Consider the following 23559-nt stretch of genomic DNA (forward strand, 5'->3'; position numbering starts at 1 on the left):
CTCTCATTAGCCCGCTGGCGCCACAGCGACTGTCAGTGGCGCATTTTCCCTGGACAGTGGAGGAAGGCAGAAATGCATAGGTTTCTGAGAGTGAACCTCGGATGGGGAGGTGAAGAAGGAGAGCAGAGATTTGTAATGTGCGCTCATGCCAAGTGTCTGGCCAATAACCTTTACCACTGTAATGCTTCGGTTCATCGCCGCCTCCTTAGCAGAGTGGCAAGTTATGCGCTGCTATCAGAACCTCGGCTGGTCGACTAGATCTTCCAGATGGAATTAAAGAAGTTTTTCTGGAGCGATATTGAAGAAAATTTTCACTTTAAGTGGGTTGTCAAAATAGGATGGAGTAGTGAAGGAGGCGTGGCAGTTAGGTTCAGAATCTGGGGGTACAGTCAGTGCACTATAGAAGTCTATAGAAGAAATGGCTTTACAACAGTCCTTCTCAAATAGTGGGGCGGGCAACCCTGGGGGGGGGGGGTGTGGAGTGATGCCAGAGGGGCGCATGTGACTTTGGAACATTGTTTTTTTGTGTACTAGAATAATGTGTAATTGCACATCCACTTACACATTTTTCCAAAAAAATTCTTTTTTTTTTCATTTCGGGCAAATTGATGCACTTTCATTTTTTTCTGTTACAAAACAAAAACAATGTCAATAAAGTTGTTCTTTATTTTAAGTGTATCTACAGGGATTGGACAAAATATTGGAAACACCTTAAAGCTTTTTTAGCTTTAAGGTGTTTCCATTATTTTGTCCAACCCCGGTATATTATTCTATTTTTTCTTTTCTTTAATGCTAACAATGATACAATGTTACGCAGAGATGTACTCTAATAATTAATCTATAATAATCTCTAATAATAATTTAATAGACAAATAGTACTTTTTACCGAGGCGGATGGAGAGTTGGGGGGCGTTTACTTACGACACAGTCAAAATGAAAGAGAAATAGTTTACACATAAGCCTCATATTTGAGTGACAAATATCAAAACCCATTATTTCAATCAGGCACAAAAGCCTCCTTTAAAGCCAACGGGTTGCATTGGTTTCCTGTGGAGACCCTTCAAATCGCAGCAGTACCACACTAATTGAGTTCAGGAAAACTACCACTGATGGCAGAGTGGAATTTTAGCGACAGCTGGATCGGATCCTGCAAGACATCCCCTCACCTCATACGCCGTCTCTCCCGACAGACCAGGCTGTAGTCCCTCTCCAGAGCCAGACAGGTATCAACTGTCCCAAGAATAATGAAGCCACACTTTTGTCCTAGATAAGTCCGACTCCCCTCTGAGGGCGGCGGACGTGGGGCAGGACTGCAGCAAAGCGTATATCACACACCTCAGCAGCCCACGCTGCTTGGGCAACTTACCCTGTTGATGAGTTCGCCAACCATCCCGGTCCACGAGCCGTTGGGCTCCGGGGCCCCATACAGGCCGTCATCCACCAGCTTGATCTTGAAGGAGAATTTCAAGATGTCCGCCAGCTCCCGCAGCATGTCCACGCAGAAGCCTTCGTACTGGTCGTTACCCTGGAAGTCCTGGTAGTTGTCTTTACGCATCACGTACGGGTTCTCCTGTGGAGGCGGGGTTGGAATGAAAAAAATACAGGGTTTATGTCATTGAATTGTTCAGAAATATGGCAGGTGCAAGCGCTGGGTTTGCGTAGGATGAGTTTGTGTGGTCCTACAAGTTCTGGGCATTAATTTAGGGGCATATACAGAAGGGTAAAAATAAAATCCTACTTCCATCCATTTTCCTTTTCATGAACATTGCGAACACATGTTCAATTGAGCCTGTTTGATGGTGGCCAGCCATTCAACAAGCCCCCAAAAAAACCTGTTCACCTGCAGGCACACAGAAGCCAACAACAGTGCCAGATTTGAACAGGACTGCAGGACTCTCGGCTTTGAAGACCTTTCATTTGGCCTCCCATTGTAAGAGTCTTCAAAGTGGCAATAAAAATAGGTCAGAGTGATTGGAACTGTCACTAAAAGGAGAAAAACGCAGTTGGCAAACTGATGACGTCTGAAATGGTGAAAACAGGGAGATTGATTTGTCCGAAAAAATCATCGGAAGTTTGGATTTCTATGGCCCGGTTGAGCAGAAGAAATAATAATCGTCCAGACAGGACAAAGGCGGCATGAGGTGTTTTCAAAAGTTTCCAGTATTTACTTTTGCATTGTGTTATATGAGAGGTTCTACTAAACACACATTTAAATCAATATATTTTTTCACAAAGCGAGACCACATGGAAGTGGTCACCAAAGTGGAGGCCACTGTCAAGTCCAGATCCTCAGTTGGAGCTCGGCCGCTGCATGTTTAACATCATCTTGACCAACAGGAAAACACCAAGCGACCAAGCAGAATGTCGCGTGCCAGACCACTCAAGGGATCATTCTATGTGTAAAGCAAGAACTTTTACTGCATGTGTGGAGCAATGGTTTGACCATTTTAATGAGCAGGAAAATGACTTGAAAAGTACTAACTCTGTTGGTAGATGAATTTATACGATGAAAAAACTGAAGAGCCATTCATTTTATAAAGTAAACTTAACATATCATGAAGCAAAACAAGACAGTTGAAATCCTATAAGGGAAAAGAAAGATGTATTTAAATAATAAATGGAAAAATCCACCAGTTGAAAATTGTGTGAGCAGTGTTAGCCAACCAGATTTGCAGTAAGACGATCACAACACATGCCTCCTTGATAAATGACATAGTATCAGCGAAACACTAACAACCTTGTTTTCTGCACTGAAACAAGCACTGAAAAAAAAAAATCCAGGAAACAAGAAAGTCAATGTATGTAACATGATTTCTCAAGCAAGCGCATTCTCCTCGCCCCACCCCTCAGCTGGTCCTCCGACACAGCCGTGACGGCTGCGCAGCGATTCCGCTCGGATACCAACTTGCGTATATCAGATAGATCAGTGAGATTTGAGTGCGTCTGCGTTGACAAATGAGCAGCCTTGTGTGGAAACCGATGGTTGTACACCTCTCTTCGGCTGTTTGATAAATGAGGGCCAATGTCTTGAGAAATTAATGTCTGCCGCTGATGTCTTTCTGAAATAAGGCAAACAGACGCCACTAAGCACCAAAACACCAGATAAACTGGCAGAGCTCACAGCATCTATCCTCAAATCCTCCCGTAAACCAGTGAAAATTGAGAGTGCGGAGAATTGTCTTGCTTGGCAGGAGAACAAGACGCTTGACAGATTTTAAGGAGGTTGTTGTTCTTTTTTATGTCAAGCTCCAGAGGCTTAAGTTGAAATGAATCGCTCGCGTTTTCCAGCTTGATTTCTAAAATGTTATATTTGGCACTGTGCATTGGCGGCTTGATGATTTGAGAAATGGATTTGGGGTGAATTCGATGATATATTGATGAGAGATATTACCAGTCGATGGACCACGGGTTTTCATCATGCTTGATGACTTGGATTTTTGGCAGTAAAAAATTAATAAACCCGTTTTAGTGTTCAGTCAGCTTTTACTGTGAGGGGTGAGGAGTCTTTTCACTGAAGTGCGGATGTGGAGCTCGAAAAATGATGAAGTCAAGGTCACCTTAAGGATACACAGTTGGGGAAAGAAAACAATTCAACCACAATTTTGTCCAATTTAAGTGGATTTGGGCACTTTCAGCTTTTACGACAAAACAGTGAACCTAGCTCAAGCAGGGAGAACTAGCCTCCAGTCATCTGAACCTCACAAACATCTATTTTTTATCCTGCGTACACAGATTCACCCACAACAGACTTTGTTTAAAGGCTCATTTATGCTCAACGTTACGTATGGATTCAGATATGGACATACTTCTGCACAGTTGCACAAAGCTTACAGATACGGACCAAACAGAGCAGTAGCACTGGAAATCATGGGGGCAGTGTTGCTACCCGATATGTAGCTCTAAAATAATAATGTTGGAAATTCTTCGTCCTCCAGTTGCGATATATTTTACGGTCTCAGCGACCACTGCCTCCTTCATGCTGCCTCTGTTGCCTCTATCGTGCAAGAGGTACATTATCAATACTTCTCTCACAGTCGCCATGTTGGTTTTGGAGTTTGTTGTCATAAACTTTTGACTCTGGGCTGCTCCCCCTGGTGGATATATATATTGGTGAACAGCAATACCAGGGCAAAAAACGCATGGATGCATGTGATCATTGATGGTAACATGGTTCAAATGGACAGGTACATAAATGGGCCTTAAAGCTTGTCACCTCATTCACGTCCTGTTTCCTGTTTACCCGAAAAAATAGAGCATGTTCTTCAATAAAACACATAAAGCTGTAGATGTATTTTCAACATGCAATTCAATGAAATTTACCAGGCTTCCATGTTAAAAAAAAAAGCTATTTAGAAGAGACGCCTGGATTAGTTCTGCTCAATTGGAAGAGGACATTCATTCCAGTGAGGCATCCATGGGCATCAGTGTAGATGAAAGAAGCTGACTGGCAAACATGTTTAACCAGGCTTGACACAAGGTTCCAGCCACTCTGGGCGTGAGTCAGTTACAAAGATTTACTATAAATGTATATTTGCAGACATATATCAAGGAAAAGGGGAGCAGACTGAAACAATAATAATGTGACTGTTCATTTCTTTATTTTCAGTCATCCTTTCCTTGTGCACCTATCTGTTTCAGGTCCCCCTTTACCACATCTACGAACCTATGTTGTCTTCTTCGTCTGCCTCTTACCTCCATCCCCAACATCCTTTGTCCCTCACCGAACCATCAGGCCTCCCAAAGTTTTCCTCTTCTCCACATGAGGTAAATCTACGTCCTCCATGACCCCAGCATACTGCTCAGACGCTCCCCATTTCCCCATCAGAGCCACACTCCTCTCTTCCAACTCTGTCACAGGCTTTTTCTAGATCCACAAAGACACTGTGTAACGCCTTCTGACCTTCTCTGTACTTCTCCATCAACATCCATAGAGCAAACAATGGATGTGAGCAGCTCTTTCCTGGCATGAATCCATCCTGCTGCTCACTGATGCTGACCTCTTAGTCTGGCCCGCCGACTGTTTCTTTTCTCTTTCATGGTGTGACTCATCAACTTGATCCTTGCAGTTCTGAACACATTAAGTTTGTGCCTAAAAATGTGCCCATCCAAAAAAAGTTGCTATGGAATTGAGCAGCACGGAAGAAATGAGCGCGCATTGATAGGAACCAGCGACACACACCAAAATTGACCTCTTAAACTAATACGTCCTTCGGATATACAGCTAACACACTGTTCGAAAACATCATCCGACGACCTTGAGCACAATAAAAACTAGACGAAGTGGCTTCAAGCGGATACATCCGTCGGCCTCTTTTAAAAAGCCAGTTTTCAACTACTTGAAAATGTTTCTTTTTTTCACCTTTTTTTTCAAGCTGGCACCTGAAATAAGTCTGACCTAATTATGGCGCAGCGCCAGGGGATGATCTTACCAGAATGGTGGTGACAATAAGTGTCTTGTTTGCCAGCGTCTCCGACACGTTGATATCCAGGCTGGTGGAGTTCATCGCCAGTGTGTTGTTGGAGTACCAGATCCCAATCTGAGGGAGAAAATCAGGGGATTGGAATAAATTAGGGGGGGACATTGTTGGTTCACTGGTGTATCAGAGGACACATCCGCTGCATGCAAATAAAACACATGCAGTAGTAGAGAGCTCAACAGAAAAGCATTGCATGTTCCAGCGCTGCCAGATAACCCAGACGTATTGATTTAACTGTCGCCATCGGAGCTGTTGTACACGCGGCACCATGTAATATTGTTGGTAAACAGCTGTGAACATGAGTTGAGATAAGCGCCAACAAGACAGCATGAGGGTAATGAAGACATACCTGGCCCTTTGGGGAACATTATACCGACCCCCCCTTCACCTTAACAAAGACTTAGTAGTCAGATTTATAGGACTCTCGGCAGCAAATGGCAATTCAGCCTTTCTGTATCTTTCATACGCCACTCTTGTATGATGCATGAAATCAATTCATATACATATTTTTCTTTTGTTCTCTGATGTTTTACTTCAAGAAAACTGCTACGTTTCGGACTTATTTCACAGAAGAGTCACTCAGCAGAAAGGATGCCGCTAAAGGTTTAAGAAGAATGACTCCAAGGTGATGTACAAAGGCCATTGAGTTCTTAAGTTGTTCCAATTGTGCCTACTTTACGGGGATGAAGTGCTCTCTGCTAAAATTGGGGGGGATTTGATTTACAAGATTCTCAATGAATCACACTCAGAATGCCTGTGAATCCCATTGTCAGGGGCTTAAAAGCTTTTTGGCATATTGAATTGAAGAGTTTTTCCCTTCCAGACATCCAGCAAAATAGAGAATAACTTCAGGTCATGCCCTTTCTATATGAGTTGGATTTTCTGTGGATATATTTGAATATTTGGAGATTACTTTCACAAAAATCATAACTAACTTAAATCTTGTATGATATTCTACAAAATAAATAAATTGTATTTTCATCCTATTTGAACACTTTTTACTTTTTTTGTTTTTTATTGTTTTTTTTATTTTACATAAAAGCCATAATTTCCAACAGGGATGTGCATAGAGATTCTAGTGGTCAAGCACCACTCCTTTTTCAATGCATGAGAAATGTGCCCCTTATGGAGCCAATTTTTTTCTGTGTTCTTAAGTTCTTGACAAGACAAAGTTGCCATCTGTATTTTCGTATTGCAGAGGAATTTATTTCAGTTCTTGTGAGAGTCACAAGCCCCTCCCATTCCACGGAGTGGCAGTGAAACGGCTCTTCAGACCTGCAGCATCAGACAGGTAAATGCTGTGTTTTTGCGAGACCCTTCAGCCAGAGTGCTGATGTCTTTCATTTGGATATTTTGGGTTCTGAAAAAGATAATTTCTGTGATTGGTCCCCCCCCCCAACATGTCTGGCTACATGCTTGATTCCCAATTGGAATGGGAATATAATGATGGCAGGATGAGGACAAAACTGTTTAGCTACCGTCTTTGAAAAGACTCATGGCTTTCACTTCGAAAAATGTTAAGGACTTGAGGTAAGAACGCTGCTCAAAGAGGTGTAAAATATCACCGTAATGACCTAACTAATGTGAAATTGACCATTAAAGTCGCCTCCCGTGAAAGGAGAGGGATTTAAAACAGTGGGAAATGTCAGGCTCTCCTCCAAATGATTTGCCTATGATGTGCTAACAGGCCATCTTGTGGAAGCAATGAGCATGCATCAATCTGAAGGTAAAGTGGCCCCAAAATAGGGTTTCACAGGAGCCAGAGAAAAAATTGGAAATGATGACTTCTTAAGCGACAATCAGACTCGCTTCTGAGTGAAAACAGAAGGCACATTTCAACTACAAAAGCCGAAGGAACAAGAGATCGGATTTGTGATATTGTTTATCTTGAATCAGCCAAACAGAATTATACACGTTCAACTGACTTGACCATGGAATTGCATTGTTGCAGCCCAAAATAGATGGCAGCGTGTGTGGTGGTCTTCCCAAGACTGAGATGGTTCACACCCACAGAAACACTCCAGCAATGACCAACTGTTCGTTGCTAAATAACATCCCAAACAGCTCAGATCCCTGTCGCTGTACAGCCACTTAAATGTTTGATGACAAGCAGAATCTCAGCTTAGTCAGGCTTATCTTCTGAAGATGTTTCTATAGGTCAGATAAAGAAAATTTCCCACAGACAAAGTGACAGTCTTTTCTACGACTCTATCTGCCGCTGACATTTAAGGTTGGCCTTTTCTTTGCGGAACCCCACTTCCTGCCAGAGTGTTGCGAGCGTGCGCGGCGGCGGGAGGAGTTAAGATGTTCATTATTACAGCTCCCTCACAAAGCTAACACCTCGCTTTAAACCTGGTTATCAGATGGCATTTAGTGTTAACATGGCTGCCTGTTGGCCCTGTCATAAAGGCAAGCAAGAACTATTAGAGGGAGGTGAAGAGCAAGTGTTGCCTCCAGTCACTGAACCGCGGCACAATTCCCCGAGAGGGTGCAGTGATGTGTAGACTTTGCATGGGCTTCATTACCTCCACTTCTTGAATACATTTTCATTCTCAATTCAATGACGGCACGAATGGCTCTCGACATTTGGAGGTAACAGGACCTTGATGCCCAAAAAAGGGGGGCAAATGTATGCAGTTTTAACTGAGAAACTGGCACATGATGATGGAAGTAAAGTGTATTACTGTGAATTTTTGGGGGGGTAGATTTGTCATATTTTGAGTCAAAAATGAAGCAGAAAAGCACTTTCAAACCCAGTATTATTGCCCTACCTACACTCTTTATGCCACCAAATGACTGGGGGACACACGTATATCTAAGGCAAAATTTATGTTTCACAAATATATGCATGGTTTTGTCACTAAGTTCAATGTGAGCTCTTCCTCGGTACCAATTGTGTGTGCTGTAGGAGCTCATACCACTGCTAATGCTAAGGGAAACAGCAGCAATAAAAAACCCAAATAGGCTGGTAGTCAGCGGCTTGGCAGATGAGTTTTTTACCACTATTATCTTTATACTTAGATACTATTTATGCATTTGAAACATCAATATTATAGTCAATCTGATAAGAGCTGATTTGAGCAGCAGGTGGCAGTAGGAGTCTGGAACTCACATGAGCAACACACAGAGTAAACTAAGAAAAAAAAATCGAAGAGCTCATGCAGCTACTCTCAACAGACCCAAACTTTTCTAAAGATATGTGGATGCAGCTGTCACTTCTCCCAAATATCCAACTATAACAGGCAAAGTTGCAATATTTACAGGCAAATGCAAGCAGCAAAAGGTACAACAATAACTCTCTCTCGTGCGCAGAAACAACAGCCACAAAATCGAAGCTGGAAAAAGATCTAAGTCCATGTGCAGGATTAACGTGTGCCTGCGGCAACTCTACTTTGATACTACGCAAATTTTTGCCTTGGATATACAAGCACTAACAAGCCTTCAGCAAAATGACCACATCGATTATTTCAAATGAAGGTCATGAAGCACTCTCATGAAAACAGAGCAGAAAAGATCCGGCTTCAAGTTATTTCCTGCGAGCTGTGATCGAGTTAAAGACTGGATGCATGCGCTTACGTAAGGAATGAAAAGCAAAGACCACAGCGCAAGAATAAGTTCAGCTTCAAAGTCTTGGTCGCTTAATTATTCATCGGCGAGATGTGGAAATGCACAGCAAATGTTAAGCTCTACAAAACACCCATTATTCCACTATTCCACCGTGAGGAAGGTCATTGCAGAAACAAAGCGGACGTAAAACAAATGGTCTCGTCGTGTTTCAGCATCTGGTGCTGGAGAAGATGATCTGGATGGATGTTTCCATATCACTTAAAGCTGTTTTTTTTCTCTCTTTGCTCAGAGAGTATGGCCATCTATTTAACTGAAATAGATCATCCGTATATGTTCTGAGCAGCGTCACCCTAAACACAAACAGTAGTTTCTCTTTATTCACATGTTGAGAGTGCCAAACATGACGTTCTAAAAAAAACTGTTTGTTGCTCAACGGAGCTGCACAGTGGCCCGGAGTTTCGTCTCAACAGGTGTTGCTGCAAGAGTTTCCATGAGGAGTATTGGAAACAAACATACATGCAGTTTTTTGTTTGTTTGTAACCAAACGTTTGAGCATGTTTACTGTGACTGAACCAGTTCATGTGTCATCGTTTTTGTAAAAATTTTCATCAAGAACATCAAAGTTATATTATTAATATAGTTTTTTGGTCACATTTTCGATTAGGGAACATATATTGCCATAAATGCATTACTTATTCACATGAGTATTGCCTGAATATTAGCCTGTAACTAGTCATTATAACACATTTATAACTGTCTTGTTAAGTCTGGCTACATTTAACCCACGAATGGTCACCAAAAGTTCACTCAATTCAACATCATAAATACTAGACTATTGACCGTAAATAAGCAAGCACCGTAATTTCCTGACTATAAGCGAAGCAGCAGCTGAGACTGGCTTTGGACACGCGGGTGAAAACAGCGCATTTTCAGCGCTTTAATATCAATAAAAGATGTGAGGAGTTCATGATTCAAGTTCAGAACATTGCCCATGAGTCCATAGTTTTTTGCCCATAGTTTTCCAAACTAGTTTAGAAGTGATTCTCAAGCGGTTTTTTAAGCACCACTGACCATTCTACGGTGCAGACAGCACCACTGCACCCGCTGCTTACAGACCGGTGAGTCTTATCTATGAAGAAGATCTATTTTCCATTCTTAAATGTAGTGGGTGTGGCTAATATTCCGGTGCTCTCTACAGTCTGGCATTAGTTCATTAAAGGTTAATATGAATTGCTCTATGTAATCTATTTAAAATTGTATTCGCTGAATAGACACACATTCTCAAATCAGAAACAGAGAAACAGAAGTTTGAGAAACAGAGGGTTGTGTAAACAAATCAAAAAGTCATGTGATGGATAAGTTAACGTTTGAGGGAATAAAATGGTTTGAAGATGAAATGATTTGCAACCAATTATCTGACTTCACTGAAGTTTCCACAGGAAGTTCCAGACTTCCCTTTCACTCCCCCCAACCATGGCTCCAACTGAGTCACAGCAGGGTGCTGTTCCCTCTCCAGTAATGTGTGTATATTTCTGATTTCAGTCTTCTTCACACTGAGAACACCGACTGCTCACCGCTAGGTGTTTTACTGTACAGTACTTCATCAACTAGGCAGCTGGCTCAGTTACAGGGGAGGAAGCAGGACTTGGTGGAGAAGGTGATTAAAAAGTTGAGAGCATGGAGAATGACTTCTATTCTCTCCTTAATGTACCTTCAGTCGCACACTCTTCACCAGTCTTTTGATGCTCCTGTGAGCTCTACAGCCAAGTCACGGGGCTGTACTCGTTCAAATTACTTTCACAACTAGAAGGCCTTCTAGACAGCAGTGACGGATGGCAGGCACTAAAAAGACTTCCAGAATTTTGGCGTGCAAGCTCGCTCGGGATTCTGCTACACTGCCGACCTTTGGGTTAAATGTTTCCTGTGGCGATGGGCAAAGCAGACAGATGACCGGGTGCAAGCCCAAAAGCCTGCAGGCAACAAGCGGTGGCTGGTGTGTGTTCACAGGTGACTCCTGACCTCTTTGTGGCCTCCTCGGTGCTTCTCCAGGATCCGCAGGGTGTAGTTGGTCCTCTGACCTTTGCTGTTAAACTCCACACGGCCTGTCAAGCCATCATACTCCACCTGGCAGGCGAAAGACGAGAGTGAGGCAAAGAAAGAGCAAGAATGGCCAGACAACAGAGATGGAATGAGTTGAAGCGCAGAAGCAGGCATGATGCTCAGAAATGTGGAAATAGACTACTGCCTTCATAAAGCCAGTCGTCCTCTCAATTCCAGTCATGACCAGACAGACACACTTTGTAGGTGAATCAGGGAGGCAGAGGGAAAGAGACAGCAAAGAAGGAGAGACAGCAAAAGAGAGAGGAAGTGTCTGAAGCCGGACCAGACAGGGATGATCAGCTCCGGATCAAGCAGGAGAAATTGACTGAGTGAGAGGCTCAGATAGAGCAGCAGAGCGAGTCAACAGCGCCCTTAATAAGACTCAGAACTCCACCTCAAGAGCTCCGTACTGCCACTCCGAAAACCCAGGTGAAATCTATGACGAATGGCGTGTTGCAGATGATGGAGCGCAGCATGATGTTGACTAACAAAGACAGATGTCCAGCCGGCGGGGAGGAGGCAATGAGAGATGAAGCCCGGGCTGCCTTGACAACAGGTCGTCGATGGGAGACGCGTGGACCAGGGATGGGAGATGACAACAAGAGACAGAGAGGTTACATGCAACTTCAGACGCGTCTGATACTCAGGACAACTGCCCAGGGTTGACCGGGATTACGGAGCAGACTTACATTGCAGCTAAAGGAATGCTTTGGAAAGGAGCTACACATTTCATCAAACCACAAACCTGTTAAAGAGGCATGGATTGAGAAATCCAAATTTTAAACCAGTAGCACTTAACTTTTTCTGGGTGTTCCTTAACTGCGTGTTTTGCAAATAAAAGGTGCATTTGGAAATTATTTTTTTAGTCTCATAAATCCCATTTAATCCAATAACAGTGTGCAAAAATAACCATTAAAGTGATACCATTATGAATCGCGTTGCACATGTATGTGATAATAGTAACCAAATCAAAAGTTGGTTACTCAAATAGGAATCAAAACAACTACAATCCATCCATCATTTGCATTGTGTAAGACACAGCAGTGTATTTACAATTCTGAGTGGGTCCAACAGTAAACAGAACTGGTTCACTACGGCAAGCAAGGTAGGCACACATCTATCTGTCCATGTCTGTTTGGATTATTGTTGGTCACACGTCAGCAAAAAAGTGAGACATTTTTGGGAGAAATTATGCTCATGAAACAAGGACGAGATGATAAAAGAATCATCGTTCACATGTATGGCTTCTGATGAAGCTGCCAATGTGCGCAGATCAGAATTAGCAAAAAATACATAGATAGAAATAAATAAATGTCCCTGCTAAACCAACTTCCACCTGACCGTGGTGGCAGAATGTGTTTTTATTGTTGTCAAGCAACACTACATTAGAGTTGCTAGTCAGTTTTGAAAACTCAGGAACACTGCGATGAGGCCTAGCAGTCTGGACATTGCTAGCAATCATGCTTGTTCTTTTTTTTTTTCCACAAGAGCCAATACAAATCTTGAATCATGGAAGTCGTACTATTTATTTGACTGTATCTTGTGTTTTAAACTGAGCACCTTGCGGAAGCTACTGCTAATGTATGTGGCACTGAGGCATTTTTAATGCATACGATATAAAGAAAAATATACACCGTAGTTTCTAAATGACGAAAACGGGACTAGTTACGATTCTACAGGTTCTTCTTTTCCATTCAGGTGTCAGAGGCGGGATGCACTTGAGAACATGCAGAACAGCAGGTGATAGCACAGACAGCATTCATGAAGATGAAACAATTCATTACCATGCGAAGGTAGTTCATGAGGCTGGTCCCGTGTTGCCAGATCTGGGGTGAGGTACAGCTGAGTGGCTTCACACCTATCTCCTGACTGCGGTTCAATTCCCTCACCGCCCCCACAACCACATGAACCGCATCAAACATCAGCGCTGAGGAGAGCTGCGGAGGCAAAAGAGGGAGACGGGGAGATGATGTTGGGGGACGGCGGGGAGGGTGGGGTTGAGGGGAGGAGGGGGGGAAGTGAAGTCGGGGGAATAGATGCGAGGGAGATAGCAGGGGTGTGAATTCAGATGATTGATTGGTAAGCGGAATGGAAAATAAGAGGGGAGAATGAGAGGGGTTGTGTGTGGTATAGGTAACCAGCAGGGAGGAAAACACAGATGGAAACGTCAATACCAATTAAACACAAGCAAAAGACTTGCTGAATCTCTTTAGCTGCTCTGTGAATCACAGAGAGAGAGAGAGAGAGAGAAAGCTCCCAGCAAGTGAGCACACGAGGATGCGAGTCTGTGAGACTCACCGCAGGGCCGGGATATGTGAGGTCACAGCCCTCCCGCCAGGAGAGATTGAGGCTCCTGATGAACTCCAAGTAGAAGGGGTGGGTCGTGTTGAACATGGAGAAGCCCACGATGTTGGACTGATCGTTCACTATATCGTCCAGTCTCAACAGGGGAAAGTCCTACAAAGGAGTGTGTGCAGAAGAACACAGGAGATTCCAGCGACTGTGTTGACAGAGCGTCAAATCTTCAAAAAGCACAGAGCAAAGAGACGTGTGGGGAAAGAAAAGAGGGAGGCTACGGGGACTGACAGCATCTGGGCTCTGATGGGTTTAGAATAAGAGTGGGGGACTGAGATACAGGAGGAAGTGAGATTGATGGAGGCGACACCGGTAGCATTTCACAGATAGAAGACCCAGCATCTGAGGCAAATCTAAGAGCAAGGTAGGTACAGAGGGTGGGAGGAGGAGGAGGAGGGACAAAGGCATAAAGTCAGGCATTAATTCCAACGGCTGGAGGGGATGGGTTGACGCAAGGTTGGGCTGCTTGAATAAGTGCCTTTGAAAACCACTGGAGGTGCAGCAGAAGAAAGGGCTCTCTGTCATCCCCTTCACCTCAAGACCCCGTCAGTTCTGCCAGACTAGCACAGCTTTGGTTGCCTCTCTCATTCAATTCTGGCCCAAGTTAGGCTGAACTTACTCCAGGTTCCCGCCGAGGCGCCACAGCTCGGCGCGAGGCTCGCAACGTTAGTACACGATATTTAAAGCAAACTAGAAACCAGTGTTGTGGGAATAGCATTCTAATTATAGGATGTCCTCTAGAAGTGCTGCGTTCATATGTGAGTGTGTGTGTGGCGTCGCCGTGTGAGGCGAGATGGGAGCATGAGAGCGAGAGGAGGGACAGAGCTGAGAGTCATCAGCATTATTCCTGTTTCGGGGTTTAAAATGAGCAACACAGTTGTTCAGAAACTAGGACAGTCCTCAACAGCAGCAGTTGACTGAGTCTGACCCATGCCTCACTTATTTGAGCACTTTTCCTCATTGTTCAAACAGGGGCCCAAATGCAGCCATCAGGCTTTTTTCAGAATATCAGTTTTAGGACCGGTGTTTACAGAACAGGAGATGGGCAGAGGTATGAAGACCAAAGCAACACATGGGAGCCAAAACAGAGACCGGACCTGATGCTAGAAGAGTGTGGAAGTGACCTGGATGACAACACAGCGGCGTCCATGCTGAAATAACCTAAACCCGAGCCTCTGTTTTCTAAATTCATCAGTGCTGTGAGTAGTGCTGAACTTAAAAAACAGCATTTTTGTCATACTGGTGTGCGACTTCAAAAAATAAAACAGTTTGAACAGGTATGAACTGAAGAAGCCATGTTAAATAGAGAGATCTTTGCCCCATACACTTCCACGGAAACTGCAGCTCTGAAAGTGTGGTGCTGCATCAGCCGGTGTCTTATCACTGGTCCCATCTTGGATGGCTTGTGCAGCCAGCTGAGCTATAATGTTGGGAGTCTATAGGATTAAATGCATATCATACATGGAAAGAGAAATCCACATTTTAAAACAAGTACCTGCGATCTCCAATTTGTCCATGTCTGTTTGGAGTTTGGAGCTACTGTACATGAAAAGTGTCTTAACTACAAATCCAAGATTTAAAAAAATCTATATTGGTGTGTTTTCAGGACAAAATGTGTTTTTAAAGCTACACATTTATTTTGAAAATCCACTTTGCCCTTCCTCATCTGACTTCCTGCCTGCATGATTGGCAGCACTCCAGGTGACGTGCTTTGGAAGCCCTCAGTGTGCTGTGGAGCTTCAGCGGAAACCAGGGGTTAGTTCAACACCCAGGTAATCGCTACATAAAATAACACAACATAAAATGCTGCGAAACTTAAAAGTACTAAAACAAAAAAGGACACTGTTTGCAAAACAAAATCTAGTCCCCTATCAGCCAATGAGAGGTGACTGTCAGTAGAATGACAATTGCTACATTATTACTGGTCCTAACACAGTTTGTAACTAACTTATTTTTTTTACGTGAAGTGTTACGCTGACTTCAATTCTTTCCTTACCTGCCATTCTGACCTCTGAATCTAACACCCTTTGCCCTTGCTGCACTGCACTCAGTCATCACCTATGTACAACCGTTTCTGCTCTATGAACACTGATTTCTTCCCCAACAGTACAACAAACAAGCCACTGTAGACTAAAAATGGATGGCCATCTGACTAGGACTTAAATAACCCTATCTCCAGCTTATTTTCTGGATCTGTGCCACATTTCTTTGATAAGAGAAAGCCAGAAAGGGACAGTAAACTGCAGTGGGAAATTCAGAGCGAGATAATGTGGCTGCGATGCTCTTACCATTGTGGTGAGGATGTACTTGTAAAATGCTGATGTCATCCCCAGCTCTGACGCCTGCAGCAAGAAAAAAAAAAAAGCAGGATAAGAATATTACGATGCAGGTGCGATCCAGGAAGGGTACAGAAGCTGGAAGATTGATGCGGGGAGAAACAACACGGGCAAAGGAGGAAGGTTAGTGAGTGCATTTGGGGGACAAAGTCAAAGTGGATGCAAGAGAAGGATTTATATGTTAATCACAGTTTTACATCACTGCGCTAACATTTCGCTGAGGGCAGACAGACGGTCCGACGTACCCTGTAAAAACATTCGGGTAGCATCGGAAGTGTGACTCACGGTGTTCGCTGACGGCGCCGCAGAGCGCGCCTTTCTAACATCTGAGCGGCATTCAAGTCAAAGATGTTCTTTCTGTCAAATACTTTCTTCAAATGCAAATGATTGTCTGTGACAGATATGCTGCCACGCTGCTCCTCGGGGCAGCAAAGGTAGAAATAAATACAGTTGTTGTCGGCAGAACTTTGCATTAACCGGAATATACAACAAAGCAGGAGAAAAACTCCCTGCAGGACTCTTCTCCTGTACGAGAGATAGTGCACGGCAGTGTGGGCGGTTCAAACGGATGTGCTGACTCCGGCAGCCTGACCTTCTTCAGGATGTGATAGGAGACCGTCGCGTTGGCATCGATGATGATGGTCGCCACTTTGTCGTCGCGGATTTCCTTCAGCAGCGGCGTTGGATCGAGGTTGTCATCCAGCATCCTGACTGACAGCGTCTCCCGGGAGATGAGAAAGCGCCGAACCAGTTCCTCCAATCTCAACAGGCCTGCGGCGCAGCCAAAGCAGAGACAGAGCACATATCATCGTCTGTATCACCAGATATAACTCACATTTCTCAAATGTGAGCTGTGAAAAGCGTGATTTATTCTCAGATGGCAAACTATTTATATCTTTCCTCAAACATGATTGATGGCCTGCTGTGTGAATTTCACTTTCGTGGCGTCTCTCGTCACTACACATTTTTAGAAATAATAACTTCTTCCAGGTTTTTTTTCCTTTTTTTTTCTCTGAATGTTGATTATCCCAGTTAGTGTGCATAATGCTGAAACATCAAATTGACAGATTTCACAAACAGAGACGTTCTGCATTCCTCATAACAACACTGCTTCTACATGAGCACAGAAGGACGTGCGGCTGTTTTCATCTCTGGAACCTGAGAGTTCAAGATGTGTGCTTCTGTAAAGAAACATCTTCATCTACTCTCCTCCATTTTCTTTCTCCTCGTGGCTCTTCAGTGAAGATCAATTATCTTTAATGACCTTAGAGAACAACCACCCTCCACTTACATTGCTTCTCCTGAACTGTCACAATACAGCCAATATCATCAGTACAATAGGGTATTTAGAGAATTAACTACGACTTTAACAATAACAAGAGGATGAGTCCTGTATCACCGACTGATATCTGCCTTTAACTCATTCATTCTTTTTGAACCTTTCACACTGTCCTATTCACGTTCAGCCAGACGTCTTCGCACAAAGAAGTGGGAGATGGATGTTTAAACTGAATTAGTATCGGTTCAAACAGCATGAAAGCACCATTTGCACAGAGGAGGGTAGAAAGCACAACACAATGTACGTTTTAAACCAGGTGTTACTTGGACTATCAAACCTTGTGTTAAGTTACGCGTGTCATACTGAACAGGAAACAGCTGATATCTATGGAATGGCTTCAACCTCTGTTTTCGCTTTTGACATAAGTGAGATTGTTTTGTTTGTAACAGCTGATATGATTGTCTGTGGGTACAAGAGAAAAACACGTCCTTAAAAGTGGCTCAAAGACTACAGATGTGATAAATAATAATAATATATATTTTTTTAAATCTGCAGTGGAATAATTTGAAAAACAACTTTAATTTGCGCCGCTGGATTCCATTGCAGCCCCTTCTGGCTAATAATTCTTAGCAGGGCAACATAACATTTTTTTTTGGAGTAAACATTTTGTAGTAAGAAGAAAAAGTTTCTAGTGTTTTTTTTGTAAGCTAGTGAGTATTAGACGACACATTAGCACTTAACACAAAATAACACCGTATGAGTTTCTGTTGATGCATCCAGAACAGAAAATTCATTGAGAGTGCGCAGGCAGCTCTGACAACACCTTCAGGTGGAGAAGCCCAGAGATTATTGCGGAATAGATTTGTTAGCAGATCAGATTTTGACACAAGGCGTCTTCCTCAGAGACAAGCGCTCATGTCTCCGCTGACTGAAAATACGGACCATTAAACAACCTGCACATATGGGCGATATAAACCATCCTTCTATCCAACTATCTAACAATAGAGCCTCCCTGTGGGAGCGTCATAATTTGGCACCGTTTCCACCCAAAAGAGACGATTTTCAGTCAACACTCTTGTCGCCGTGTGTGGGAAATGAGCCTTTACTCGAAAGTCTACCCCACTGTTTCCTAATTGTAATTCCATAGTGAAACACCCCTAGGTATGTAAATAAGTGACGGGGCAAAGCATCTGGGGGTTGATGGGGAGGAGGAGGAGGAGGAGGAGGAAAGCAGAGGTGGCGAATGGAGCCCTTCAGCAGGAGCAAGCCTCGGTGAGCAGTGGGGTAATCACTGAACCAGGCCAAAACTTTAATTAGTTGGAGGAAGGAGGGAGCGGAGGAGGAATCAATGCACTTTACAGCTTCCTCTCGCTCAGCCAGCCGCCTTCTTCCACATGTTTCCTTCCTCGCACATAATCACTAACCTCTATCTCTTTCTTTGGCTCGTGCTCTAGTTACCCCTCTCTGTCTTTATCCATCTCCAGTCGCCCACATTCCTCCTGCTAGCTGTCCTTAACCCCATCCATCTCCAGACAACTGCATAATGGAATTAGGCTCAGATAGTGTGGAGTGACCCAGGCGTCGCAGGAGGAGAAGACGGCAGGAATGACCCAAAATCCATTTTAGCTGAATATCTGTGGCAGCAGTTAAGAAGGAGCTCTATTCAGTCATTACAGCACCATTTAGGGTCCATCTTAAAATAGATCAAGTTCTTGTTTGCCCATAATCATTTTGATGGACACGTTGATCATCATCGCAAGTGTTATTATCTCACCATAAATGACATCTATTCATTTCACAGCTAGTGGGGTGGGAGGCAGGGGACACCCTGGACACGTCGCCCGTCCATCACAGGACACATACGGAGAGAAAGCCATCCATAACAGCACTCGCTCTTGCAGACAATTCAGCGAGAATCAGTTAACAACTGGATGTTGCTGGCGTGTGGGAGGAAACCAGAGCGCCAGAAATAAGCCCATGAAATGATGGACAGCACATACAAGAAAGGTGTAGCGTCAGACAATGAGAAAGAAATGAGCCTTAATACGATGGCAAAACATATAATGAATGAAGGACAAAAATACTGTAAATATTATTTCTATTTTTTAAATTATAAAACAAACTTAATTATGTCATGAAATCCTAAAAAATGGTTGAAAAAAAAAATCACTATTCGAATTTCATTTCAATATAAATCCTAAAACCTCATGACACTTTATTTCAAAATGTTCTTCATCTTACCTCTATTTATTTTGTGGGTCTGTTAAATACAGTGGAACCTCGGTTTTCGAACATCCCAGAATTCAAACAAATCAGAGTTCAAACAAAAATTTCGATTTTTTTTTGCTTCAGATTTCGAACGCAAATCCAGAACTCGAACGCCCCTGAAAAAAGCAAGAAAAACAATAATGTGCACGGACCGATCAACTGACCCACGAGGCGCTTTGTTATTGTGTATAACGCAGCCTCTGTATGCAGACGTGTCCCGTTAGCTACATTTACTGACTGTTTTCTCTTCATATTGAGGTGTAAAACCTTTCCTGTCTCCACACTGGACCGTGGTAGAGTGTCACAGGGGAGGTGCTCGCTCTCCACACCTCCACTCCAGGGTTTGATGTCCTGTTGTGGGCTGGAGCTGGGACAGGGATGAGGCGAGTCTGGGACAGAGCGTGACTTGGTTTATGACTTTGTCACAGCCAAACTGCACAGAAGCGCACATTCAGAGCTAGACACGCACCGGGCACCTCTTCACTTCTGGAGAGACGTCACTCACTCGGCAACCCCTCCCACATGCAGCGGCCACACACATAGAGGAACAGCGCACCTGCAGCAGACACTCTACAGTCACCCCTACATTTTAAGGCTTGGAACGCATTGTTTCTTTCTTCCATTCATTGTAATGGGAAAAATCGATTCAGATTTAGAACAATTTGCTTCTCGAACGGCCGCCTGGAACGGATTGTGGTTGAGAACCGAGGTACCACTGTACTTGAAAACGTAACTTAAAGTACGTAAAACTTGAAGTGTAACTTAAAGTTCAATTCATCAAAAACAACAAAACATAAGATTTTCACATGATCAGCTTTGTTTTTTCTCTGGGCCCAGGCTGCAACCGTTTCACCATCCGCCTCATTACAATTTCACGATATCTGATGACCTTTGAACCTGCTTATCGCAGCAATATGATATTTTAATGTGACTTATAGGTCAAGGATTTATATTGATTTAAATAAATTAGTCTCATTGCAAATAATGACATTTAATCTTTTCTTTTCTTTTCTGTATAATCGGCAATGTGATATGGGCCAAAATTCGACTTTGGGCAATGTCGCATCAAATTCACTCTATTCCTGTCATTTACTCATTGTTATTTGCAAATCATCCGTGGAACATCACAAAGACGCCGCCTTTCAGATATAATAATAAAGAGAACCTGAACTGGAAATACGGCATTTTTATGTAAGTGATCTGACAGCCCTTCCAATAATAATAAAGAAAGTTACTCATAATGCATGAATAAACCACGGAGAATTGACATAACTGATAATAAGCCAAACATTTTAGACAACAACTGAACACCAGAGCAACATCCTGGTGTACATCAGTAATAAGAATTAGTCATAACCGCCTGTACCTATAAACCACCGCAGCGATCTTCTGCATCAGTGCACTTGAATTAGCTGCGATTTAACAGTTTGTAAAACGGCGGGATGAAGCAACACATTATCTCCTTCCAATAAACAATGACACGCAGGAGGCTATTAGAAGAAAAAGGTGTTTCGTTCTCAATAGAAATCAGTTAAGAGAGCAGATAACGGGATGTATTTATGGATTTATTTGATGCTGAGTGTTGCTTGCTGGTTATACACGAGATCAAGCTCATTGTAGAAGAAGCCTGAGTTCTCCCTCCACGCCATGGCAGACATGCAGGATCAATCACCTCTTCAGTAGCCCTCAATAACACACTTAGCATGTTGAATTAGCCTGCGAGCTAAAGTCACTCACGTTGATGAACTGCACAGACACAGGGAAACAGACCCATTTACATTTTCTTATCGTGGAAAACCAAAAACTGGGTCGCAAAAAAGCCTCAGGGGCCTTTTTTATCACGACGAACATGCTAAATGGCCGGTGAATACAATGGAGCAGGTGAGGATGACGGACTCTTCGGAGCAGGCCATTATCAGCTCACTGGTTTGAGGTGATGGAATTTCAGCGGCTCCACCTGCCAGTCGGACCGCATGGTATCACTGCATCAAACGATAACCAATTCAGCCGAGACAAGGCCGAACATGCTTCCACAGACAGCTCCAAACAAACGGCGCATCATGCAAAAGCAATCATGGCGCCGTAACTGCTCCTATACATCCTCTCTAGTCACTCCCATCCTCTTCACATTATCATTTACTACACCCATGAACCTCAATACTTGTCTTGTCTGTGCCTCAATGTTCAACCTCTGCTTGGGACTCTCAAACCGCAGCCCTTCCAAGTCATGACCACCTCATTGTCTCCCCCGATATTTGTCTCCTACTTTTCTCCACCCTCTTCTTTACTTCTCCTTACTACCTTAACTCCCTCTCACTCACACACACGGAGTCGAGTGTTTCATTCATCTTCTCTCACTACGTCATCCGCAAACATCATCTTCAATGAAGGCTTCTCTCCTGCATGACCCTCACATGCATCTCTATGGCTGTTAAATGCCACCTTCAGCTGTGCTCCCTCCCCACACAGAAGAAGGAATTAAAAATACAATAACACACCAAAGCACCAAGCCAGAAGGGCATTATTCCTGCACTGTGGGTCGATCCAAACCATCAGCAAAAATCGGTGAACAGCCTTTCCACGATTCGATCTTTTTTGGAATAAAACTTAAGCCACCACTTGTGAGAGTCTAAAATCCAGCGCTTGTCACATCAGCGACGATTTGATGACAAAATTACAGTTAAGACTCCATCCTAGTGGCTGCGTCTCATTCAATTTGGAGACTTTATCGAAGAGGAAAATTTTGATATGAGTGCAATCAGTCATGCCGACGCTTGAGGAAAAACTGTGACAGATAGAGTCCCTGACAGACACATGATGATCAAGCTAACTTGAGAGGACAGGTGCGAAGGATGGTGACTTTTCGAAAATAACATTTCCTTCTTTTTGGGATCAAAAACAAGCCTTTCACGTTACCAGAAAGTTTTTTTCTTTTTAACTTCTATGATGTGACTTTATATTTTTTAAACAGCTTAATATGATTTTCATTGGATTTTGTGAGCAAGGATGGTGATAAGATGAACAAAGTAAACAAGGAACAAACACAATTCCAAGACGAAGATGATCTTTCTGGGAGGGAATCGATGTCCATTGGAATGCCAACACAACATGTGTATGCCAGTTGCGTAAAGCATTACTCTTAAGAACAATCTTGTACTTTACAGTAAAAACGAAAAAAAAAAAATGTTATAAACAAAACTCTGCTTTACTCTGTACATAGCATAAGGATGAAGTAGGGCCAAGGATGGACACTTGCAGGACACCACATTAAATCTTTTCACTGGTGCTGTAATAAACTACTACTCTTCACCAGTTACAAAACGTAGGTCCAAACACAGTTCAATTTAGCTGACGATACTGCGAGTATTTTCTGTAGACAGTTATAGTATGTTCATATTTGAAATGCTGCGGCACAGAAGACCCCAAAATAGCTTTCCACAATACGGACCATTTAATAAAAGACATGATGCCACTGGCCTGTGGCCCCAGAGGTGTTCGACTCTCTCACATCAGTTTTGGCTAACAGACACAGAACGGCACATTCGGTGACACACAAACCCACATACTGTAAAAGAACAGCATCGTAACAGATTGCCGACACATGTACTTACAACAGAGCACATTGGGAAAATAAATCAAACACACACACGCCACAACGACACCCACACAGTTGTTCAGAGAGTGGAACCAGCTTGTTGAGTGGCAGTTAGCGCCGTTTCTGCTGCCATGGCAACCAGCACCAGGGCGATGGATGGCTCAGCCTAGTGGGTCATGAGCTGGGAGGACTGTGACCTTGAATGGATCGCCTTGGTGACCACTCTATTGTGTTCCATCTGGGCAAGTGTAGTATGTATCAGTCCAACTGGATCCACAACCTTCTGTTTTGCTTTGTTTGCTTGGTTGTAAATGAATATGATCACATGGTTTTCCAAGCCGTTTAAATTGTAAATGCCTTCAAATGGCCCAGAGTACTTCAAAGCCATTTTCATTCAACAAGCTCACCAGTCCCGGAGGATTCCATCATCCTTCATCAAAAACAGAACTCACGATGAAGTGAATGAAAGAGACTCAATGAGCGAATCCATTTTTCAGGATTGTATCTGTTTTTGTTTGTCAAATCTTCCCCTTTCACAACACGATGTGAGGTGTTTACAGACATCTGTGGTCCCTCTAGCTG

General features: G+C 43.3%; 1 protein-coding gene across 6 annotated transcripts in view; it reads right to left on the bottom strand.

The window, feature by feature from the left end:
• grik5 (glutamate receptor, ionotropic, kainate 5) overlaps window positions 1-23559 on the bottom strand; it is a 148853-nt gene that overhangs the window by 23309 nt on the left and 101985 nt on the right. For all 6 annotated transcript variants that reach the window (XM_053880176.1, XM_053880175.1, XM_053880171.1 and 3 more), the window contains 7 exons: window positions 16428-16606; window positions 15788-15841; window positions 13443-13601; window positions 12929-13081; window positions 11064-11168; window positions 5430-5537; window positions 1367-1570 (listed from right to left, as the gene is read on the bottom strand). In XM_053880176.1, coding sequence (XP_053736151.1) covers window positions 1367-1570; window positions 5430-5537; window positions 11064-11168; window positions 12929-13081; window positions 13443-13601; window positions 15788-15841; window positions 16428-16606 — 962 coding nt within the window. The remainder of the gene's footprint in view (window positions 1-1366; window positions 1571-5429; window positions 5538-11063; window positions 11169-12928; window positions 13082-13442; window positions 13602-15787; window positions 15842-16427; window positions 16607-23559) is intronic.

Source organism: Synchiropus splendidus, chromosome 12, assembly GCF_027744825.2.
Source record: "Synchiropus splendidus isolate RoL2022-P1 chromosome 12, RoL_Sspl_1.0, whole genome shotgun sequence".
NCBI lineage: Eukaryota > Metazoa > Chordata > Actinopteri > Syngnathiformes > Callionymidae > Synchiropus > Synchiropus splendidus.